General features: G+C 44.1%; 2 protein-coding genes across 3 annotated transcripts in view; one reads left to right on the forward strand and one right to left on the reverse strand.

The window, feature by feature from the left end:
• The window catches only part of LOC132380919 (ubiquitin carboxyl-terminal hydrolase 2-like), a 60389-nt gene extending 60048 nt beyond the window's left edge, over window positions 1-341 (reverse strand). Inside the window, exon 1 of the mRNA XM_059949864.1 lies at window positions 201-341. The gene's annotated coding sequence lies outside the window, so the exon portion shown is untranslated. The remainder of the gene's footprint in view (window positions 1-200) is intronic.
• On the forward strand, window positions 325-21549 carry LOC132380920 (beta-1,4-galactosyltransferase 3-like). 2 transcript variants are annotated; one of them, XM_059949866.1, is made up of 7 exons: window positions 325-417; window positions 7371-7663; window positions 11614-11849; window positions 12997-13187; window positions 15971-16093; window positions 20072-20176; window positions 20746-21549. In XM_059949866.1, the coding sequence occupies exons 2-7, from the start codon at window positions 7405-7407 to the stop codon at window positions 20948-20950; spliced, it is 1119 nt and encodes a 372-aa protein (XP_059805849.1). In that variant the 5' UTR covers window positions 325-417; window positions 7371-7404; the 3' UTR covers window positions 20951-21549. The 2 variants fall into 2 exon arrangements, with proteins under 2 accessions (XP_059805849.1, XP_059805848.1); XM_059949865.1 differs by lacking the exon at window positions 325-417 and adding an exon at window positions 508-731.
• The last annotated feature ends 4147 nt before the right edge of the window (window positions 21550-25696 follow it).

Genomic DNA, 25696 nt, shown 5'->3' on the forward strand with positions numbered 1-25696 from the left:
GATTGTTACCTGTAGGACCCACCCCCTGGGCGTTGCGATTGAAACTGTCTGACCTCCCTATGACCCCCGTACAAGAACCACATGGTCCCAGATTAATTCCCACCTATCTTGCCTCCCCCCCGTCCATCCCCAGTACCCTGACCATTCAGCACGTTGACCCAGACTGTACCCGCTTCTCCTCCCGTCAACAAACCATTTACCTCAGCAGCAATCCTGCCGCCGACGACAACTGCGCCATCTTAGATTTTCCCCACTGGCCGAGGCGTCATTGACGCACGACGTGCAGGGTTGATGTCATTACGCCCTTTGTTTAGGAGACGCTGCGGAGGATACGACTGACGTCACCTCGGTCGCGCGTTGGTTTGGCGCTCATAACCAACAGCGACGCCATCTTAAAGGGAAAGGAGAGCATTAATGGTATTGGCCCGAGCCGCGCATTTATTTCGCCGGTACCTATTCGAATAGTTCGTCTACAATCGGCATTTAAACATAAGGGGAGCGATTAGCTGGACAACTGGTGATGTCATTGGGGTGACCGACAGAAGGGGCGTGTCAGTGCGGGTTGGGTTGATGACACATGGTACATGATGTAAAAATGACGTCAGCGCAGGGTGGGTCTAGTGACGCCGCAGCGTGGCGACGCTACGTCGCACTGCCGCCAGCCTAGGCCTGAGCGCCGCGAGCTGTCGCCGTGGACCGGCGCCGGGTCGTGGGCCATCAAGTGGCGCCGAGTGAGTATCCAGTCCGCGTCTTCGCAACGTCGCTACGAAGTCCCGCAGGCTCACCCAGGATTCGGGCGAACTGGCCTCCGCAGTTGCGCCTATTCCTACCCTCTGCCGTCCGTCAGTCAGGCACCGCCCCTTTCATTGCATCACAGTTGTCAGTCAAACCGACTCCGCCCTTTCATTGCATCACAGTTGTCAGTCAAACCGACTCCGCCCTTTCATTGACGCCACAAACCTGTCCGTCCATCACACTCAGATCCCTCCCGATTCTGTCCCACAAAATGCTCAGGTCAGGCAGCATCAATGGGGAATAATACATGCTATTGTTATTAGCATCTGTGTAATACCTCCAGTCCTCTTTTCATCACTTTTAAGTTTTGCCCCATGACTGGAGACCCTTCATCAGGATTTGAAAGGATGGGAAGGGGAAGGAGTGCAAGCTGGCAGGTGATAGGTGAGGCCTGTTTAGGGGGAACTGGGTGGGGGTAGGTGGAAGAGGTAAGGTGAGACACCTTTACAGAATACATTAAACTGTTGGGTTTATGGGAGCAGGGGGCAAAACAAGAAGGGAAGGAATTATTTTGACACAACTTGGCAATGAAATGACTATTACTTACATCCTTCATATACATGAGGTGTGAAATCTTTATGTTACATCTTTGTCTAAATGTGCAATGCAATCTAGTAATTTACAATAAATAGTATTTACAACAATTTAGCTTAGAAGTACAGTTGTGTCAGCATGCGTTGGTCAGTCTGATGGCCTGGTGGAAGAAGCTGTCCCAAAGCCTGTTGATCCTGGCTTTTATGCTGTGGTACCATTTCTTGGATGGCAGTAGCTGGAACAGTTTGTGGTTGGGGTGACTCGGGTCTCCAATGATGCTTCGGGCCTGTTTTATGCACCTCTTTGTAAATGGCCTGAATAGAGAAGTTCACTTTTACAGATGTGCTGGGCTGTCTGCACTACTCTCTGCAGAGTTCTGAAATGGAGTACAGTTCCCATACCAGGTAGCGAGGCTTAGGATTTGGGGGCCCTTATCAAACTTCAACCATCTGAGATGAAAGAGGCACCTTTTTCTCCACACATCCGGTATGTACAGACCACGTGAGATCCTTGGTGATGTTTATGCCAAGGAACTTTTAAGCTCTTCGCCCTCTCAACCCCAGATCTATTGATGTCAATAGGGTTTAACCTGTCTTTATTCCTCCTGTAGTTCACATCCAGCTTCTTTGTTTTTGTGACATTGAGAAAGAGGTTTTCTTAGCACCACTGTGTTAGGGTAATGACTTCTCTGTAGGCTACCTCATTATTATTTGAGATTAGGCCAATCAGTGTAGTGTCATCAGCAAATTTAATTAGCAGATTGGAGTTGTGGGTGGTGATACAATCATGGGTATACAGGGAGTAAGGGAGGGAGCTTCTGTGTTGAGGGTCAGAGGGAGGGAGCCCACTCTTACCAACTGATATATTATGGGTTTACTATGCTTAATTATTCCCTAAATCTTGTTGGAAAATGTCATTTTGGGTTGTGTAGGTTTTGTCATCATGAAATATGGAAGCATATAAGATGGAAAGAAATCAAATACAGGCTTCATTACAATTTTTGAACGTTGATAATTTTCATTTAACAACTTTGTTAAGTTATGGGAGATATAACTTTAATTTAACTATAGAGTTAACTTTAGTTTCAAACATTCTGCCTGGAGTGAGTGAGTGAGATGACATGGGAGATGAAACATTGGAGAGTGATTTATTTTCCTATATTTATAAGCTTGGGTTGGGATTTATACCTGGGACAGGAGACCACTTTTAGGAGGTGGAATTTTGGTAAAACAAATTAGGAGAAATTTAAGGTCTTAGGTGATAAATGTCTATCAGGGGTGAATGTTGAGGAATATATGGAAATCTGCAATGCAAGGTTGTGTCACAATATTCTTCAAACAATGGTGAAAGATTCCTATTAAAAGGGAAAGTAATAGGAGAAAGGCTGTGCCATGGTGGACTGAGGAGTGCAGAGGCAATTAGGGAGAGAAATAAGTGGTTTAGGGAAGTTAAGAAATAGCAGTCTCCGAGTAACATTAAGTATAAAAGGACACAGGCCGTGGTGAAGGTTGCAGAGAAGGTTTACTGGAGGTCATATTGTGATAATATTATAAGGGATATTAAACTTGGAGATGTTTGGGGAATAATTAAGAAAATGTGGATTCGTAGGGTTTGGATTATTCAATTATTGACTAAAGAAGGTAACACGATTATTACTGAAGTAGAGAAGTTTGAGTTACTGGCTCAGTCATTTCCTGCAATTCATAATCAAGATAATTTAAGTGAAGTGGTTAAACAATGTAGGGTTAAGGATCTAAGTGAATACCTTAATATGTTTGAAACCAGCTGTAGCAATGATAGTGATGTAGCATTTTCTTTATGTGAATTTAAGAAAGCTATTAACAATACAGATCAGGTGGCTCCAGGAAAGGAAGTTATAAGTTATTGTATGTTAAAACATATGGCTGACTACTATATTGAGATAATATAAACATTTTTGAATCATATTTGGAGTTTAGGCCATCTTTCCCCCTCATGGAAAATGGTAGTACTGGTACCTATTTTCAAATGTGGGAAACCCCCGTCGGATCTTTCTAGCTATAGACCAATATCACCAACGTCCCATTTGTGTAAGCTTATAGAATGTATGGTAATAGAGTGGTTGAATTATATTTTGGGAAAAGAGGTGATATAGCATTTTCTCAAAGCAAATTTTCTAAAGACATTGGATTCAGTTTTATGTTTGGAAGGTGATATTAGGAAAGCACAGGGAAAAACAGCTGTATTAGCAGTATTTTTTGAAATTGCAAAACCATAATATATGTTCTAGAGGGAAGTTCTTTTGATTAAATTATGGAAATTAAGAGTGAGGGAAAGGCTATATATATTTTTTCTGTGTTTTTATACTTGGACTATCTATGCAGGTAAGGTGTATTTGGCTTCTATAAGGGAGAATGGGACCCCACAAGGCAGTATTTATAGTCCTTTATTATCTATTAGTATGATTAATAATATTTTCTCTGAGATAGGAACTGGGGTGGATAAATCACTTTTTGCAGATGATGGAGCTTTATGGATCAGAGGTAGAAGTTTCAATTTAACTGTATATAGGATGCAATTAGCAATTAATAAGATCAAATAAAGGGCAAGTTTATGGGGTTTTAAGCATTCAGTAGCTAAGACATGTTATATGTTCTTCAAAGAGAATCAATAGACATGCACTTAATTTGAAATTATATCATCAGACTCCTGATATGTCAGTGGTAAGATTTCTCAGCATGTTCCTGGATTATAAACTGACATGGAATCAGCATATTAGTACAATAATTGACAAATGTAAAGGGCCATTAAATATCTTCGTGTCTATGTGGGCATTCTTGGGGTGCTACACAAGAATCTCTTGACCATTTATATTTGTTTAATAAGATCTGTACTTGATTATAGCTTATGGCTCACCTTCATCTTCAACTTTAAAATGTTTGGATGTGATGCAAGCACAGGCTTTTAAGACTGTGCTGTGTAGTAAGGTCGTTTCCTGTTTTAGCTTTACTGGTTGAAATGGGACAATTACCCTTACAGTTGCGGAGATTGAAGTTGTTGTTAACATACTGGGTTAACTTGAGGGGGCAGAGAAATGATCACCCTGTTAGAAGTGTGTTGGAGGACTATTGAGAACATCACAAGGAGAGTATTTTTAGTTTAGGGTGTCTGGGTTTTTGCTAAGCTAGAAATATGGATTTGCTGGGTTATGCAATATGTCCCACTGTCGCATTTTTGATAATCCCGCCTTTGTTTTTTCCAATAGCTTTAGTTGATTTTAGGCTGCATGATTTAATGAAGTCCAAGGATCCCAATATGCCTGAGAATCCTTTGGTACATCAATATGTAAAGGAAAATTAACCATTTTTACTGATGGGTCATTTTACTGGGAATGTTGGTGTGGCTGTTTTTGTGCCTGAATTACAGCTAACAATAAAGTAATGTCTTAACCATTTATCAATATGTACAGCAGAATTGGTTGCCATCATTTTGAGCTTATAGTGAAGGAGGAAATTTGTCCTTGCAAAGTTGCAAATTGTTCAGATTCTTTTTCAGCTTTGACTAGTCTTAAAACAGGTATTTCCAGTAGTTGGTCAGATTTACTGCTGGAAGCTCTTTAAACTTTATTTCATATTCAAAGTATTGCTTTACCTGTCTTTTTCTTATGGGTCCCTGCACAGAGAGGTGTTGAGGGTTATAAGAGGGTTGATCGTTTGGCCAAAAAAGCTGTTAAAATTTCAACTGTGGATATAGACTAGGGGTTGGCAACATTTTTGCCTCTGTGGGCTGGATAGCGTATTAATGTGCGGACAGTGGGCCAGATAAATGTCATTAAAAAAAACTTGAAATATGGGAATTATCCGTTTAAATACATCTAGTTATGTTTTGCCTCAAATTAATGAATAACACATGCTAGAAAACCCCGCGGCCACAGGTTGCCTACTCCTGATATAGACCTTCCACTTCACAAATCAGAAACTAAGGGATTGGTGGGGTTAAGGATTAGGGGATTATGGCTAAACCTGTGGGATAATGGGCATAAGGGGAGAACCTTTACAAAATACATAAAACTGTTGGACTGATGGGAGAGGGGGTAAAACATGAAGGGAAGGATTTATATTGACTCAGAATGCTTAATTATTCCTTATGGTTGGAAACAACACTCTGGGGTATGTAGATGTTGTCATCATTATGAAATAGTTGAACACATTCTTTTACAATCTGAAGCATGTGAGATTGAAAGAAAGCAAATGCAGGCTTCACTGCTATCTGTAGGGGTTCATTTAAAAACTTCACTGAGTAGTGCAAGTGACTTTAATGTAATTCACACTATTGTCTTTCATTACTTACAATCTATAGAACTTTCTGGGGTAATTTAGTTTTTATTTGATAAAGAACTAGTAGGAGTTTTATTTCCCATTTCTCTACACCACATTCCAGTCCAGTTGATGGCAGTAATGTACCTTTATGTTGGATTGCCAACCGCCACGAAAAGTCAGCAATGAAATTGTTAACTCACAGTATTGTCTTTCATTGCTTACAATCTGTGTGGTTTTGGGTGTAAGTTAGCTTTTTATTTAGAAGAGAAATAGAAATGGTTTTATTTCCCAATTCTCTACTCCAGTCCAGTTGGTGGCGGAAATGGATCTTTAAGTTGGACTGCCAACCACCCTAAAGAGGAGGAGGAGGAAAAAGAAGTAGTTGTAGTGGCAGTAGTGGTAGCAGCAGCCGTAGTAAAGGGTTGAAGAAAAAGGAATCTGATGGGAGAGGACCGTAAACCATGGAAGAAAGGGAAGTAAGAGGAACACCAGAATAAGGGTATGGGCAAGTGAGGAGAATACTAGGGGTAAGAGGGGAACCAGAATGAGAATGAAAAAGAGAGCTATCACCCTCTGAGGTCTGGCACACAGACCTTGATTAATGCCTGTCATTTTGACCCCACCCTTAACCCACCATTCCCTGCTGTCCATCACCCTGATTACACCCCCTTGATTTGCTATCCCCCTACTGTCCCAATAGATAGTCCTTCACAATTTCCACAACTCCAATGAGATTCCCCAATAGACACATCTCCCTGCCCCCTCCCTTTCAGCATTTCACAGGGAGCACTCCCTCTGTGACTTCCTGAACTGCTCCTCCAACCCCTCCCCTTCCCCAGTAACCACAGGAGGGTAACACCTGACCCTTCACCTCCTCTCTCAGGTGAAGTAGTGATTCAGTCAGCCTGCTGGGTGTTCACACTGAGCTCCTCTCTACACTGGAGAAAGCAGGCACAGACTTGGGGAGTGATCACTTTGAGCTCCCTTCACAGGGGTGACCGTCAGCTCCCTGTTACTGTCCCTTTAATTCCCACTCCCACCTCTGTTTGTTACCTCCTGCACTGTTACAACAAGTCTAACACGACCTCAAGGATCAACCCCTCCTCTTCCACCTGGGTCAGTTGCAGACTGTGAGACTTCATTTACAGTTACAAACTCCTTACAAACAATGAGAGTTGAACACTGAACTTTGACACCCCAAGCTGTAATAGAAATGCACTAACTGCTACACCACTGGCATCCTAATTCTCTGAAACAAAAAAAATCAAAATGCTAGAATACTCAGTAGGTCAGACAGCATCTGTAGAAAAAGACACAGTCAGCTTAGAAAGTTCATGAATGTCAGAATGGTTCTGACCAAGTGAATCATTGACTTTCTCTCTTCACAGATGCTGCCTGACCTGCTGAGTGTTTCGGCATTTTCTGTAACTTTGTCTTTCAAATTTCCAGCATTTCAGCTTATTTAAAATTCACATTCACACAGAACTGAGCATGACCATCTCAAATGCAGCTGTCCATCACCCTGATTCTGCCTATCAATGACATCATCCCATCTGTCTGTCCTCTCCTCCAGGTCCTCTGCTATAATATTTCCACCATTACCATGTCAGTGTTAATGGCTCATCTTCATCCTTCACAATCCTGGGGCTAATGACTCCTCGGATTAACAACTCTTCCATTACAGAAATAGGGGTTAATGATCCCCATTACATTCTGCAATAAATGATTTCCCTCTGTTTACAGGGTCCTGAGGCTGACGGCTGTTGCATGCACTAGGATGATGCGGTGCCTCTCCTTGCCCTCCTGCTGGGACCGACAGTGCACCTTTGGCCTGCTCCTGGCCTCACAGCTCCTGTTCCTGCTTTATTATACATTCGGCGGGATCCGCAGCGTGGCTTCCCTGCTGTGGCGGGGGCCCCAGCCTGTCTGGGACTACTCCAGGACGCAGGACGTCTACACCAACATCAGCCTGATCCAGCAGCCTGTACCAGGGACCCAACACCTTTTCTATTGCCCCCAGCAACCTCCCCATCTAGGTAAGTGGCTTGTGTGTGTGTGTGTGTGTATGTCTGTGTCTGTGTCTGGGAGGGTTGAGGTGGAGGAATGTTGATAATGTGAGCTGTGAGGCAGGCAATGAGTATGTGGGTGTGATGGAGACAAAGGGATAAGAATGGGGGGGTTAATGGAAACAACAGGAGTGGGGAAGCAATGAATGGAGGTGGGCTGAGGACTGGCTTTACAGCAGGGAAGGCAAAGTAAGATGGTGGGGGATTCATTTGTCAGACACTCCTCAACCAGATGCTCCAGATGTTGTTGTTCTTGTTCCTAATATGGGCACGAAACAGATGAAGTCCTGCAAAAGGAATTTAGCAAGTTAGGCAGTAAATTTGAAAAAGAGGACTTCTAGGGTTGTAGCTTTGGGTACTACAACCTAAAAGAAGCTCAATAGGGACAAACAGGAAATTATAGGCAGGTAAGCCCTACATCTGTGAAAGGAAAGCTACAGAAAAGGCTCTTCTGGATAAGTTATATGCATACCTGAAAAGGCAGGCATTTATTATAGACAGTCAGCATGGCTTTGTCCTGTCTTATCAACTTGAGTTTTTGTGGTGGTGACAAAAGTGATTGATGAGGGTAGGGTAGTTGATGTTGTTGTCTTGGATTTGAATGAAGGCTTTTGACAAGTTCTTTCATGGTAGGTTGATCCAGAAGGTTAAGGCACATGCGACCCCTGGAGAGTTTGTAGATTGGATTCAAAATTGTCTGCCCTTAGAAGACAGAGTAGCAGTGAAGGTGCGTTATTCTGACTAGAGGTCTGTGATCAGTGGTGTTCCACAGGGATCAGTGTTGGGAACTCCCGTGTTTATGATATATTGAAAGGATTTGGATGAAAATGTAGGTGGACTGATTTGCATGTTCGCAGACAACACAGAACTTGGTGGAGTTGTGGAGAGTGAAGAGGGTTGCTTGCAGGATATAGATTCAGCAGGAGAGAAATTAGTTGGGACTGAGGGCAGAGAAATAGCAGACGGAGTTTAATATGGACAAGTGTAAAATGTTGCACTTGGAGAGATCAAATGTAAGAGGAAATTGTATAGTTAAGGGCAGGACCCTTGATGTACAGAGGACACTTGGGATGCATCCACAGAATCAGAATTAGGTTTAATGTCTGACATGTCATGAAATGTGTTGTGTTACTGCAGCAGTACAGTGCAATAGATAAAAAATAATATAAATTACAATGAGAAGTATATTAAAACTATAATCTTAATAAGTGGTACAGAAATACTGAGGCAATGTGCGTGACTCAGTACTCGGGAGGCCCACGATGGAGCTGGCTGAGTTCGCAACTTTCCAATCCTGTGCAGATTGCAGATGCCCCTTCATAACATCTTTTCTTTTTCAATCTTTTTATTATTGTTATTAATATCAACAAAATAAAATTGATACATAGATAATGGGATTACAAACATACACATTTCAACTGAACATGAAAGAATACATAAGCAATGATTACAGTATAAATGAGTCTTCCCAACTCATGGACGATACAATATATAAATAAACAAGGCAAACCTAGGTATATCATAATATATAATAAAAAAAACAGAAAAAAGAAAAAGAAAAAAAAATTATGCAAAAAAAAACTAATCTAATAATTTAGTAACTAATAAGGAAAAAAAACAAAAGAAAAAAGAAAAAGAAAAACTGGAAAAAGAAAAAAGGGCTGTTTATAATATTTCACAAAAATACAAAATCATCAGTGTCGTCAACTCTGATCCTCTTAACATATATAAAATCAAAACTGGAAAATCAAATAGGCTTGGAACAGGGTCATATTACATCATATGAAAATATTGAATAAATGGTCTCCATATCTTTTCAAATTTAATAGAAGTATCAAATACACCACTTCTAATTTTTTTCTAAATTTAGACATAACGTAGTTTGAGAAAACCAATGAAATACAGTAGGAGGATTAATTTCTTTCCAATTCAACAAAATAGATCTTCTAGCCATTAGTGTAAGAAATGCAATCATTCGACAAGCGGAAAAGGATAAATGGAGTGAGTCCATCATTGGTAAACCAGTCCCTTCATAACAGGTGGTGATGTAACCAGTTAGAATGCTCTCCACGTTACATCAGTAGAAATCTATGAGAGTCTTTGGTGACATAACAAATCTCCTCAAACCCCCAGTTGCTGACGTGCCTTTTTCATAATCGAATGAATCGATTGTGCCCAGGACCTAGATAACATAAATTTACAGCTCCCTGAAAGTGATAACAGAGGTAGATAGGTGGTAAAGAATTGCTGTTGCAAGGAGCGAAGGAAGCAAATGCAAGTACAGGACACAGGCACGGAGATTGAGTTCGGATGTTTACATGGGAGTAAACGCCAAACAGCAAACAGGACGGATCTTGACAAGGAGCCCTGATATGGAGCCTTGACTCAGAGAGACAGAGTCTCATCGGTAAACCTTGAAACTGGAGCTAAACTTAGAACAAATGGTTCTAAGCAGTCGGGAAACATAGTTATCTCACAGGAAGAAGACCAATGAACTTGCAACTACTGGTTGTGACGCCGGGGTTCTTATTACTGCAGTTCTTGATGGAAGTCAGGTGTGCTGTCATCAAAGCGAATTAGAAGCAATTGGGAAATTAATGGTTGGAACCGTGGCACAATCAAAGGAAATTAGGAGCAAGACGGAATTAACGATCGGGACCATGACATATTCAACATGCTTCATCGGTGGAGGTGTTCTGAATAAAAGTCTGTATCAAATTCTTGCAGGATATGAAACTTTGGTTAGGCTACTTTTCGAGTATTGTATGCAGTTCTGGTCATCCCATCACAGGAGACTGTAGAGAGAGTGCAGGCGAGGCTTATCAGAATACTGCCTGGATTAGAGAGTATTAGTTTGGGATGTTTTCTCTGGAATGAGTGAGCTGAGGACCACAACCTTGTCAAGGTTTACAGGCTTGCATGCCTCAATGACTCAAAGATCTATGCTGGCTGGAATCAGGGCTACTGACACGATGAAGGAACCTGTGGAAACAAGACAAAAATTGGTTTCGTGGCCAAGGGCAGACAGATGGGGGACCTTCACTGCTGCCCCAAAACTTCAGCAGCATTACAGGTAAAGTGAGCTGAGATAAATAGAGCAGACAGTGAGAGTCCCTTTTCCCAGGTGAGTAATGTCGAGGTACAGATACAGAGAGCCTAAACTTACAGTGAAAGAGGGGAAGTTTAAAAGAGATTTATGAGGCAAGTTTTTTTTTGTACCTGGGGAGTGGTAGGTACCTAGAGTGGAAGACCTAGGTGATGGTGAAATGTGATAACAATTTTCAAGAGACTATTAGGAAAATGCGGAAACCAGCAGGGAATGCATGGATGTGCAGTGTTGGGGTCTGTTATATCGGCATCATTGTCAGTGTAGACAAGAGGGTTGATCCTGCACTGTGTAGGTGGAAGAAAAACTCACTGGTTTAAAATAACTGTGGCCACAGAAAATGAAGAACCAGTCAATGTGCATAATTGGAGAACCAGCCAGTGAAGTGAGGAAGCAGGAAAGAAGAGCAATTGAATTATGATGGAGAGACAGACGTGAGAGGGTGTAAATGTTGGACTGAGGTGGGGAGAATGCTCTAGCTGGCTTTTTTTGGCACTGATTCATTCATTCATTCATTCATTCTCTCCCCCATCCCTCCTCCCACTACCCCTCCGATCTCCTCCTCCTTCCCCCTCCCTGCTCCCTCCTCCACACTCCATCACTGGCATATTCCCTCCTCTCCCCCACCCTTTTCACAATTCCCTCCCCTTACCCATTCTTTTCCCTCCTGTCCCACACCCTTCTCTCCATCCTCTGCCCCCTTCCTCTCTTTTCTCTAACACCCCCCCTTCTACTTAATCTCCCTTTCCTCTCCTCATCAACCTCTCTCACTACCTTCCACCCATCTACCCCACACCCCCCCCCACCCTCACAGTTGGCCCACTGGCCATTTCCTTTAACCGGACGCCCTCACTGGATGAGATCCAGGTCCGGAACCCTCTGGTGAGGCCGGGAGGGTTCTATGCACCGCCGAACTGCCAGGCCCATCACCGGACGGCTGTGATTGTTCCGCACCGACACAGGGAGCCTCACCTTCGGCACTTCCTCTACTACCTACACCCCTTCCTGCAGCGGCAGCAGCTACAGTACGGGCTCTACGTCATTCACCAGGTGGGACTGACCCAGCTCCTCTCCCCTCCCCACCATACCCATCCCTTCCCCACCCTAGCCTCCAACCGTCCTTATCACTCCCACCCCACCCAACTCCTCCCTCCCTCCCCACCCTCCAGCTCTCCTAATCACTCTCCACCCCTCCAATCTTTACAGAACGGGTTCTATGTTATCCACCACATGAGACTGACTTCTCCCTCCCCATCCCTAGGCAAGCCCCACTCCTCCCTGCCAATCCCTCACACCACAACACCTCCACCGTCTTCCACTCTATCTCCACTCTCATCTGCAACTGTTCCCCACACGCACCCTATAAAGACACAAGAGCGATGACACATACGACACAAAAAGTGCCGGAGGAGCTCAGCGGAGGGAAATGATCTGTCGGCACTTTGGGTCCAGACCCTTCAACAGGACATTCAGTGTCGTCCCTCATCACTCCCTAAACATTCTCACCCTCCACACCCCCCAACCCTTCTAACACTCACTCCTCCTCCATAACCCTCCCCACTTTTCCACTCACATACCTCTCCTCACCTTTCAGCCTTCCCTGCACTCTCCAAACATTCACCACTCCTCAGCCCTGCAATCTTCCTCGCTCTGTCCTACTGCTCCCCAGCCTTCAACAATCCAACCCCTCCAAACCTTGTCACAACCACCAAACCTCCAACCCTTCTAATCACTCACCAAACTTCCACACACCCTCCAACCATCAGCTCCCTTCACCTTCCTTCCTGTTCACTGCTTTTGCTCCTCTACAATCTATCACATCCAACCTTTCTCCATGCCCACGCCTCTCCCCACCCACAACTTTGTTCCATACCTCCACCGCGACGAATCCAATGACCACCCCTCCTGAACCGACCCCCTGACATCACCCTCCCTGTAACAGAATTCTGATGCTAACGACATTCCACTTCCTCCCTCTACCTACCACAACCTCTAAAAGCTATCAAGGTCTCCTGTTCCTGTGTATGAGATAGGAAAGGGGCTGAATGGCCTCCTGTCCCCATGTTCCAGCTGGGTGAAAACCTGAACAACCTGCTCCTGTAGCCATGTAGCAGAATCTAGAGGGGCTGGATGACCAGCTCGCTTTTCCAGTATCTCCAGTTTGGATAATGTGTTCCCCATCGCTCCTACTGCCCAGGCTGGGAACGAGACCTTCAACCGTGCCAAGCTGCTGAATGTGGGCGTGAAGGAAGCGATGAAGGATGAAGACTGGGACTGCCTCTTCCTCCACGACGTGGATCTCATCCCAGAGAACGACCACAACATTTACACTTGCGACCCTGACCACCCAAAGCATGTCTCCATCGCCATGAACAAGTTCGGCTACCAGTGAGTAACACATATTGTTAATGCAGCAGTCCCTCTCACTTGGGCTCACGTGTACGGAAATCAGTGTTAAAGGAACGTTCCCTGATATCCCAGCACACGTGTGTGTACACATATAAAATCTTAACCAGGGCGTTACTTCAATGCTGTAGGTATTTTGTGTAAGAGCAGTCTGTTCTGCTTTCAGCTTGTTGGGATTTGAGATAAGAGCCTTTATTTTTCAACTTAGGAATGTGGTGTCAGCCAATCAGGAAGGTAGAATTGGAAGAAGGTTTTAGGGAACACGGGGCAGAGAGGCAGAGAGGGCTTTGTTGGTTGGAGCTGGGTGAAGAAGGTGGAAGATACTGTCCCTATTGCACAAAGTGCTTTGTGCAGATGAATGGCTTTGAAGAGGAAGGACCAATACTCCCATGGGTGAGCCCGTTTGTTCAAGATGGATTTCGAACAACCTTCAGAAGTTGGTGTGTGCTTTCACACAGACCGAGGGTCCAGCACACGAGTTACAGATGAGTTCAAGATTTGAGCTGCACCGTGCACTGTTTAAGTATAATGGACCCTTTTTCTTTTTTCTTTCCTTTAATAACTGTTTGCTTAAGTCAGCATTCTTAAATATACTCCTGATTAATTGTATGCAGTGTATGTTCTGTTATTTTTTGCGACAGGCGATTGTCAGCGGCAGTAAATCACATAGCATTCACACAAACTGGGGTTTGGGTGGGCAAGACATCCCAACCTCAAGGATTTGACTGGACCAAAGTTGTATACACTAAGACATATGAAGCCTGAGAAAGGTGGGTTTCTCACCACGGAATCCAGTTGCTGTTAGCGAGGGGCTAACGAACTGCATTTCCAGAGATGCCCACTAAAAGGGGTTTTATATATACGCATATACACACACACAACAGTCAACAGGATGAGTTGCAATGTAAAAGCTAGACAAAATCGAAAAGGGTTAATACTGAAGGTGTTCTATTTGAATGCATGCACTATATGGAATAAGATAAGTGAACTTCTAGCACAATTACAGATTGGCAGGGATGATGTAGGAATCACTGAATCATGACTGTAAAATAATTATAGCTGGGAGCTTAATGTCCAAGGATACACATTATATTGAAATGACAGGCAAGAAGGCAGAGGACGTAGTGTTGCTCTGTTGCTTAAAAATGAAATCAAGTCATTAGAAAGAGGTGACATAGGGTCAGAAGGTGTTGAATCTTTGTGGATAGAGCTAAGGAACTGCAAGGGTTAAAAAGACCCTGATGGGAATTGGATACAGACCCCCAATCAGTAGTAAGGATGTGGTCTACAAATTACAATGGGAGATAGAAAAGGCATGCCAAAAGGGCAATGTTACAATAGTCATGGGGGATTTCAATATGCTGGTAGATTGGGAAAATCAGGTTAGTGCTGGATTCCAGAAGGGGGAATCTCTGGAGTGTCTACAAGATGGCTGTTTAGAGCTGCTCGTGGTTGAGACCACTGGGGGATCAGCTATTCTGTATTTAGTGTTGTGCAGTGAATCATAATTGATTTGAAATCAATATGATTTCTGAATATGAAAATAAACTAGACAATAATATTAAAGAGGATACCAAGAATTTCTTCAGACACAAAGTGTAAATGAGAGGCGAAAGCAAATTTTGGACTGCTGAAAAACTATGCTGGATAGGTCATAATGGGGAAACATCAAAACGGCAGCCAAACCGAAATAAGTATTTTGCATCAGTTTTCAATGTGAAAGACACCAGCAGTATGGTGGAAGTTCCAGGTGTCAGCGACCATAAAGTGTGTGAAGTTGCCATTACTAGGAAGAAGGTTCTTGAGGAGCTGAAAGGTCTGAAGGTGGATAAGTCACCAGGATCAGATGGTGTACACCCAAGGGTCTGAAAGAGGTGGCTGAGGATATCATGGAGGCATTAGTAATGATCTTTCAAGAATCACCCTGTACTAGATTCTGGATTGGTTCTGGAAAACTGGACATTTGCCAATGTTGCTCCACTCTTCAAGAAGGGAGAGGGGTAGAAGAAAGGTAAGTAGTCTGACCTCAGTGGTTGGGAAGATGTTGGATGACAAACAAGAGAGAATCTGCAGATGCTGGAAATCCAAGTAAAACACACAAAATGCTGGAGGAACAGAGGCCAGGCAGCCTCTGTGGGGTCGAAATGTCAACACTACATTTTTTCCATAGATGCTGCCTTGCCTGCTGAGTTCCTCCAGCATTTTGTTTTGGGAAGACATTGGAGTCGATAATCCTGGATGAGGTATCAGTTGGAGGTACATGACAACATAGGCCGTAGTCAGCATGGTTTCCTCAACGGAAAATCTTGCCTGACAAATCTGTTGGAATTCTTTGAAGAAACAACAAGCAGGAAAGACCAGGAGAATCAGTGGATATTTTATGCTTGGATTTTTAGATGGCCTTTGACAAGGTGCCACACATAAAGCTGCTTAGCCCAGGGTATTACAGGGAAGATTCTAGCATGGATAAAGCAGTGGTTAAGTGGCAGGAGGCACAGAGTGGAAATGAAGGGAGGCTTTTCTGGTTGGCTGCCGGTGACTAGTGGTGTTCCACAAGGGACTGTGTTGGGATCGATTCTTTTCACTCTACATTTTTACACACAAATGCACGCACATAGTTACATGCATGCACAGAAATCGCTATTAAAGGAACATTTCCTCTGACACCATTACAGATACCATATTCTGATCCCATTATGTTCTGACGTAACTTTTCCTGGAACAGTTTTGAGAAGATTACCAATCTGTTGTTGATATATTTCCAGACTGCCGTACAAGACGTACTTTGGAGGTGTATCTGCCGTGACACCTGAGCAGTACCTACGAATGAATGGATTCCCCAATGAGTACTGGGGCTGGGGGGGTGAAGATGATGATATCGCTACCAGGTAATCCTGAAAGAGCCCTGTACCCCTGTCACTGTGCTGCAGAATGCTTTTTCTATATAAAAATCACTCACCAAGGCCCTGGATTAGATCCCAGCCTATAAACCACCCCTCGGGATCTGTTTTAAAAAATACCATTCAATATGTAACCACCCCTACTGGGAATCTGTTATAAACCCCTGATCTGTTATAAACCCCATTTGAAATTTAAACACCCCCCCCCCCCACCCGAACCCCCGTATTAGATCCTAGCCTGTATTGCACTCCTGGGGATCATTATTCTAACTATAAACTCCCTGAAGATCTGGATTAGATCCCTGTCTGTAACCAACTCCAGGCATCTATTGTTCCTTTATATAAAATCTGAACCAATTAATTTGATCCGAGACGATAACTCAGACCTGGGTATCAGTGTGGGTAATTTCATGTGCAGAAATTGTGAGAAAGTGAAAGGAGGAGAGAGAGAGAGAGAGAGAGAGAGAGAGTGATTGAGAGGGAATGTTAATAAAGAAGAGAGAGGGAGAGCAAGTCACTGAGCCCTCTTTGATTTTCCTTGTCAATTGTACCTGATGTTCTCCGTCTTGCCTGATGTATCACTCATTTTCCATTCTCTCTCCCAATCCCACACTATTCTACATCTTCCTGTCACTTTTCTGTCCAGGAACACCGGCAATTTAAGGTGAGTGCAACACTCTCCCTCAGTAACCCCTCTCCCCAGAGCCCTGTGTCACTGACTGTATTCCCACTGACAATCCAGCTCCCTCAGTAATCCCCCCCACCTCCACAAGAACCTTATACACTGACTGTCTCACACTGACAATCCAACTCCCTCAGTAACCCCCCTCCACCAGAACCGTGCCACTGACTGTATCCCCACTGACAATCCAACTCTGTCAGTAATCCTCCCCACCTCCACCAGAACCTTGTCACTGACTGTATCCCCACTGATAATCCAACTCCGTCAGTAACCCCTCTCCCCGAGCCTTGTGTCACTGACTGTATCCCCACTGACAATCCAGCTCCCTCAGTAATCCCCCCTACCTCCACCAGAACCTTGTCACTGACTGTATCACACTGACAATCCAACTCCCTCAGTAACCCCCCTCCACCAGAACCTTGTCACTGACTGTATCCCCACTGACAATCCAACTCCGTCAGTAACCCCTCTCCCCAGAGCCCTGTGTCACTGACTGTATCACACTGACAATCCAACTCCGTCAGTAATCCTCCCCACCTCCACCAGAACCTTGTCACTGACTGTATCACCACTGATAATCCAACTCCCTCAGTAACCCCCCTCCACCAGAACCGTGTCACTGACTGTATCCCCACTGACAATCCAACTCCCTCAGTAATCCTCCCCACCTCCACCAGAACCTTGTCACTGACTGTATCACACTGACAATCCAACTCCCTAAGTAACCCCCCTCCACCAGAACTGTCACTGACTGTATCACACTGACAATCCAACTCAGTCAGTAATCCCCCTCCACCAGAACTGTCACTGACTGTATCACACTGACAATCCAACTCCCTCAGTAATCCCCCCTACCTCCACCAGAACCTTGTCACTGACTGTCTCACACTGACAATCCAACTCCCTAAGTAACCCCCCTCCACAAGAACCGTGTCACTGACTGTATCACACTGACAATCCAACTCCGTCAGAAACCCCCCTACCTCCACCAGAACCGTGTCACTGACTGTCTCACACTGACAATCCAACTCCCTCAGTAATCCTCCCCACCTCCACCAGAACCTTGTCACTGACTGTATCACACTGACAATCCAACTCCCTAAGTAACCCCCCTCCACCAGAACTGTCACTGACTGTATCACACTGACAATCCAACTCAGTCAGTAACCCCCCTCCACCAGAACTGTCACTGACTGTATCACACTGACAATCCAATTCCCTCAGTAATCCTCCCCACCTCCACCAGAACCTTGTCACTGACTGTATCCCCACTGATAATCCAACTCCGTCAGTAACCCCTCTCCCCTAGCCCTGTGTCACTGACTGTATCCCCACTGACAATCCAGCTCCCTCAGTAATCCCCCCTACCTCCACCAGAACCGTGTCACTGACTGTCTCACACTGACAATCCAACTCCCTCAGTAACCCCCCTCCACCAGAACCCTGTTCACTGACTGTATCACACTGACAATCCAACTCCGTCAGTAACCCCTCTCCCCAGAGCCCTGTGTCACTGACTGTATCACACTGACAATCCAACTCCCTCAGTAACCCCCCTCCACCAGAACTGTCACTGACTGTATCACACTGACAATCCAACTCCCTCAGTAACCCCCCTCCACCAGAACTGTCACTGACTGTATCACACTGACAATCCAACTCCCTCAGTAACCCCCCTCCACCAGAACTGTCACTGACTGTATCACACTGACAATCCAACTCCGTCAGTAACCCCTTTCCCCAGAGCCCCGTGTCACTGACTGTATCCCCACTGACAATCCAACTCCCTCAGTAATCCTCCCCACCTCCACCAGAACCTTGTCACTGACTGTCTCACACTGACAATCCAACTCCCTCAGTAACCCCCCTCCACCAGAACCCTGTTCACTGACTGTATCCCCATTGACAATCCAACTCCCGTCAGTAACCCCCCTCCACCAGTACTGTCACTGACTGTATCACACTGACAATCCAACTCCCTCAGTAACCCCCCTCCACCAGAACTGTCACTGACTGTACCACACTGACAATCCAACTCTGTCAGTAATCCTCCCCACCTCCAGCAGAACCTTGTCACTGACTGTCTCACACTGACAATCCAACTCCCTCAGTAACCCCCCTCCACCAGAACTGTCACTGACTGTACCACACTGACAATCCAACTCCCTCAGTAACCCTTCTCCCGAGCCCTGTGTCACTGACTGTATCCCCACTGACAATCCAACTCCCTCAGTAACCCTTTGCCCCCAGAGCCTTGTGTCACTCACAGTATCCTCCATTGACATTAATCCAGCTGCCTCACACTGCCCCTCAGTAACCCCTCTCCCCAGCTCCTGTGTTACTGACTGTATCCCAGTTGATGTTTCCTTCCTCACTCTCAGTAAACCGTCTCCCTGTATCACGTGTTACTGACTATCCCCATGAATGTTAATATGACTCTCTCACACTGTTGCTTGTTAGTCTTAGTGTTGTGACCTCTTGTTGTTAATATTTAATTATTTATTACTATCTCCTTCTGCCACGCTAGCCTCTTTCTTTGACCCCTTTCTTACCTGCCTATTTTCCCCATCCCCTCCCCCTTTTTCCTCTCTGCATACCACCTCTCGGTATGCATGTCTCTGTTTTACGTGTTTGCACCCTTTTGTCCCCCACTGTCTGTCTCCCTCTTGCTCCCGGCCTCCCTCTGTCTGTCGCTCTCTCCCTGTCTTCTCGGTTTGACTCTTTCTACCTCTCACTTCTCCCTTGCTCTTTATCTTCACCTCTCCCTTCCTAAGCCCCTGCCTCTCTTTCTCTGCCCCTCCTTGCCTTTCTCCCTCTCTCTACACTCTCCCTCTGCAACTGTCATGAATCTCTTGCTCTTGTTTTTGTTTCACTTTGTCTTTCTTTGATACAGCTCTCTTTTTCTTCCTCTTTGTCTACCTTTCTCATTTTCTCCCTATCTCTGCCTGTCTCTGCCACTCTCTATCCGGTCTATTTCCATCTCTCTCTCCCCTGCTCCCTGTCTCTGCCACTTTTTCATTCTTTATCTGGTCTCTCTCCATCTCTCTCCCATCTCCCTGTCTTTGCCTCTCTCAATCCATCTCCCTCCTGCACCTTGTCTCTGTCACTATATGGTCTTCCTCCATTCATCTCCCTTCTGCTTCCGGTCTCTGCCACTCTCTCTTCTCTCTGCTCTCTCCTTCTCTGTCTCCCTTTGTCTCCCTTATCTTTATCTCTTTCTCCTCTCCCCTCCTTCCCCAGAAGTCCCAATGCCTGTTTCACATAGTATGTATTCTGTTCCACAGGTTGCAGCTGGCCGGTATGAGCATCTCCCGCCCCTCTCTCTCTTTGGGGCGCTACAAGATGATCAAACACAACTTGGACCAAGGAAATAAACAGAACCCACGGAGGTGTGTGTTGGGACTAGAGAACGGGGAGGACATGGAAGGGAGGTTTGTGTGTGTAGCAAGGCAGGTGGTTTCATGACTGGATCAGTCTTGGGGCATTATGCGAACCTGGGGGAGCGCGTTCTTCTCCAATGGATGTGGCCTGCTCTGGGGTGGGTACAGCTGCAGGAGTGGGGAGTGATCAGCAGTTTAATCACGCACTGACATCCTCTGTTTCCCTCCCTTCCTCTCCCTTATCTGTCACATTTCTCCTAACTTTCAATCTGCTTTCTCTCGCTCACTTCTGGTTTGTATTCCATCCTCCTTTGTTCCTCTTCTTCCCTCCTTCTGTCATACTCTCATTCCATCTCTATATCCCTCTCCCTTTCTCTCTCACTTTATCTGTCTCTTACTTCATTTGACCTCTCACCTTCCTTCTGTCCTCCCTCTCATTCTGTCATTCTTTCTCTCTTCTCCCCTCCCTCACTCTCAATTACCCCTTCACTCCCCCCAATAACCCTTCTCTCTTCCCACTTCTCCTTCTCTCTCCCTTTCTGCTGTCTCTGGTTCTCCCCTCCCCAACCCCTCAACAGGTTTGACCTACTACTCCGCACTCGCCGGTCCTGGACCCAGGATGGGATGAACTCTCTGGTCTATACTATCCTTGCTCGCCAGCAGCTTCCTTTGTTCACCAACGTGACCGTGGACATTGGCCCAGCTCCTCGACAGCAGCGAGGGACTCTCACACCCCCCTCACTTGCAGGGGCTTCTCTGTCACAGAGGTCGAGGGGAATGTGACTTACCCCTGCCACCTTCAAAAGTCTTGCTGTATATTTATACTGGAGTCAGCTGAAATCGTGGACTCAATGGATTGGGGCTGTGTCTGGCTGGGCTATGCTCAGAGTATTGGTTTGGTGGGATAAGGCTGTGGGTCAGTCAGATCTTCAGCAGCTACCGCTCGCCCCACCACAGCATCTCTCCCCCCACTCCTGCTGTCCCAGCCAGAGCTGGTTAGGGGGCACAGACTTACGGTGTCGTTGTGGGAATCGCTATCTGTGTTGCTGGATACAATGGGGAGCAGGTAATCACCTTGTGTGTATGTGAGTGGTCATGGGTGCACTGGAGTGTGTCTGACCACCCGTTCGCAGGTCTTGCATCACCATTTGTGTGTGTGAGCCTGTCTTTTTAATTGTGTGTGTGTGTGTGTGTGTGTGGAACGGTATCTGTGTGTGTATGCCTGTGGCTGTGTGCAGCTGTATGTCTGTGTGTATCCAAACTTTGTCCCTGAAAACGTGTGGAATGCGTGTCTGTCATTTTTGATAATGTACCTTAAATCTCTGTTTTAATTTTCTAGTGAAAATCTATAAATGGAGATAAATAGTTTAATTTTTGTACAATTTCCTAGTTTCTGTCTTTCAAATTTTGAGCAAAACTGCTGTTATTCTGTACTGACATACGCTCCTGGGACAGGGATAGAATTAAAAGGCGCAGGATATATACATCCCAAAGAGGAAATATAAAGCCAGGATCTCACAACTGACTGACAAGAGAAGTCAAAGCCAACACAAAAGCCAAAGAGGAGGCATATAATAGAGCAAAAACTAGTGAGAGGTTAGAGATTTGGGAAATTTTTTTTAAACTACCAGAAGGCAACTGAAACAAGCCATAAAGAAAGAAAATATGGTAAGCTAGCTAATCATGTTAAAGAGAATACCAAAATGTTCTTCAGATGGTGAGAAAATTCAAAAATCTGAGATGCAAACAAACTTGGGAGACCTTTTGCAGGATTACCTAAAGTTTAATTTGCAGGTAGAATTGGTGGTGAGAAAGGCAAATGCAATGTTCGCATTCATTTTGAGACGACTGGAAGATAAAAGCGAGGATATAATGTTGAGGCTCCAGGAGGCACTGGTAAGGCCTCGCTTTTGGATCCCTCATCCAGTAAAGGATGTGCTGACATCAAGAGGTTCATGAGAATGATTCCGGGAATGAAAGGGTTACCATATGGGATCTGATCGATAGCTTTGGGCCTGTACTCACTGGAATTCCATCCTATTGTTTCCATTCTTCTTCCTCCCTTCCTTCTTGAAGAGCGCAGTGACATTTGCAATTTTCCTGTTGTCTGGAATCAATATATTCTTGAAAGATCATTACCAATGCCTCTACAATCTCTTCAGCCACCTCTTTTAGAACCTTGGGGTGTATACCATCTGGTCCAGGTGATTTATGTAGCTTTAGACCTTACAGTTTCCCAAGCACCTTTTCCTTGGTAATGGTATCTTTGCTCACTTCTACCTCAACACTCTCAAACCTCTGGCATAGTGCTAGTGTCTTCTACAGTGAAGATGGATGCAAAATACTTATTTAGTTCATTGGTCCTTCCTTTGTTCCCTATTACTACAGCTCCAGCTCTGTGACATGCATCATTAACCTCCTCATTTACCCTTCCTTATGTTGAATATCGACAGTTTTCCTCTCACCACGGCACTGCATTCCATAAGGCCATAAGATACAGGAGCAGAATTAGGCCATTTGGCCCATCGAACCTATTCTGCCCACTGGTCCATTTCCCTCTCAGCCCTAATCTCTTGCCTTCTCGCCGTATCCCTTCATGCCTTGACTAATCAAGAATCTGTCAAACTTTGCGTTAAATATACCCACCACTCTCTGGCCAAGGAAATTCCTCATCTTCATTCAGAATGGGCATCCTATTCTGAGGCTATGCCTTCCAGTCCTAGACTTCCCCACCATAGGAAACATCCTTCCTATATCTACTGTATCAAGGCCTTTCAGCATTTGATAGGGTTTCAGTGAGTGTAGTTGCTCTTACCAAGGAGAAGGGGCTTAGTAATAACAATAAAGATGATGGAAAAGTGAAGCAGAATGGATAGGCCAACTGCTCCAATTCTGCTCCGATGTTTTATGGATATGGGTGCAGATGCATTTGGAAAGTTGAGCCAACGTCTTCGGGAGAGTGGATGGGACCTGGCTTCATGGACAAGCAAAGATGAGCAGCAGGGAGGTGCATCTGAGCCCAAACATCACTGAACCAGCATCTTATTGCATTCCTTCTTTCTCCTGAGGCAGATAGTAGGAGTACAGAGGTATGTTAGAAGGAAAGGATTAACAAGAGCAAGAGTGGGTCTTCTACAGCCAGAGGTAGGGGATATTATAATAATAAACTGGTTGTGAAGTTAAACAAATACTTCTTGTCTCTTCTGCAAAGACAGACACAAATCTAGCAGAAATCCTAGAGAACCAAATATCTTGGGAAGGTAAAGATGAAATATGAAAGTAAGCTAGCCAATTATATTCAAGAGTTATCAAAAGTTTCTTCAGATACACAAAATGTAAAAGGAGTCGAGAGTGGATATCATAACATTGGAAAACAATGCTGGGGAAGTGGTAATGGAAAACAAACTGAATTAAGTATTTTGCATCAGCCTTCACTGTGGAAGACACTAGCAGTATGATGGAAGTTCCAGGTTGTGGGGCCATGAAGTGTGTTGTTTCCATTACTATGGAGAAGGTTCTTGGGAATCTGAAAGGACTTATGGTGGTTAAGTCACTTGAACCAGATGGTGTACACCCCAGGATTTTGAAAGAGTTGGCTGAAGAGATTGATCATTAGTAATGATCTTTTAAGAATCACTAAATTTTCTTTCTTTCTTTTTCAATCTTTTTATTGAATTTCATATATAAAAAAAACATAACATAATATTGAATAGGTTATAAGTGCACTAGATTTGAAGTTGAATTAGTAATAAGATAACAATATCCTATTAAAATATTAGCAAAAAAAATAGTACTAATGTAATCAATCAAACCTATATTATACATGAAAACGAGTAAGAATAATCATCAAAAGAAAAAAAAATTAAAAATACAAGAAAAAAATATATATTGAAAAAAAATAAAACCTAAACTAAACTAACATGGGCAATAATAACAGTTTATATGTATATGATAGTGTCAAAAACTCCGGAACTCCATACCAGAACAAGAATAAAAAGAGAAAAGGTCTGGAAGAGGCCAAATTAATTCATATGAAAGTGGCGAATGAACGGTCCCCAAGTTTCTTCAAATTTAATTGATGAGTCAAAAATAGTGCTTCTAATTTTTTCTAAGCTCAGATAAGAAATAGTTTGAGAGAACCACTGAAACGTGGTAGGAGGATTTACTTCTTTCCAATTTTGTAATATAGACCTTCTGGCCATTAATGTTACAAAGGCAATCATTCGTCTAATTGAAGGGGAAAACCGATTACCATCCTCATTTGGTATACCAAAAATTGCAGTAATAAAATGAGGTTGTAAATCAATATTCCAAATTGAGGAAATGGTAGCAAATATGCCCTTCCAATAGTTATATAAGGTGGGACATGACCAAAACATGTGGGTCGATGAGGCCACACACTAAATTTTGGAATGGTTCTGGAAGACTGGAAAATAGCAAATATTACTCCACTCTTCAAGGGAGAGAGGCAGAAGAAAGGAAATTACAATATAGGCCAGTTAGTTCGATCTCAGGAATTGGGAAGGTGTTGGAGTTGATTGTTAAGGATGTGGTTTTGGGGTATTTGGGGACACATGATAAAATACACTGTAATCAAGATGGTTTCCTCAAGGGAAAATCTTGCCTGAAAAATCTGTTAGAATTCTTTGAAGAAACAACAAGTAGGATAAACAAAGGAGAATCGGGTGTTGTATGCTTGGATTTTCAGAAGGCCTAAGATAAGGTGCCATACATGAGACTGCTCTACAAACTACGAGCCCATGATAGGAAAGATTCTAGCATGGATAAAGTAGTGGCTGATTAATAGGAGGCTGAGAGGGGGAAATAAAGGGAGCCTTTTCTGGTTGGCTGCCAGTGACTATAGGTGTTCTACAAGGGTCTGTATTGGGACTGATTTTTTTTTACGTTATATGTTAGTGATTTGGATTATGGAATTGCTAGCTTTGTTGCGAAATTTGCAGATGGTAGAAAGATGGGTGAAGTGGCAGGTAGTTTTGAGAATGGAGAGGCTACTGAAGGACTTGGATTAGGAGAATGGCAAAAGAATTGACTGATGGAATACAGTATTAGGAAGTGAATGGTTATTCATTTTATTAGAAGAAATGAAAAGGTTGACTATTTTCTAAATGGAGAGAAAATTCAAAAATCTGAGTCACAAAGGGACCTAGAAGTCCTTGTGCAGGTTGAGTCGGTGGTGAGGAATGCAAATGCCATGTTAGCATTCATTTCAAGAGGACTAGAATATAAAAGCAAGGATGTAATTTTGAGACTTTATAAAGCACTGGTGAGGCCTCACTTGGAGTATTGTGAGCAGTTTTGGGTCCCTTATCTTGGAAAGGATGTGCTGAAACTGGAGAGGGTTCAAAGGAGGTTCATGAAAATGATTGAATGGCTTGTCAGGTGAAGAGAATTTGATGGCTCTGGGTCTGTATTCACTAGAATTCATAAGAATGAGGGCTTCATTACAACCTGTCAAATGGTGAAAGGTGTTCATAAAATGGATGTGGAGAGGATGTTTCCTATGGTGGG

Source organism: Hypanus sabinus, chromosome 25 (genome assembly GCF_030144855.1).
Source record: "Hypanus sabinus isolate sHypSab1 chromosome 25, sHypSab1.hap1, whole genome shotgun sequence".
NCBI lineage: Eukaryota > Metazoa > Chordata > Chondrichthyes > Myliobatiformes > Dasyatidae > Hypanus > Hypanus sabinus.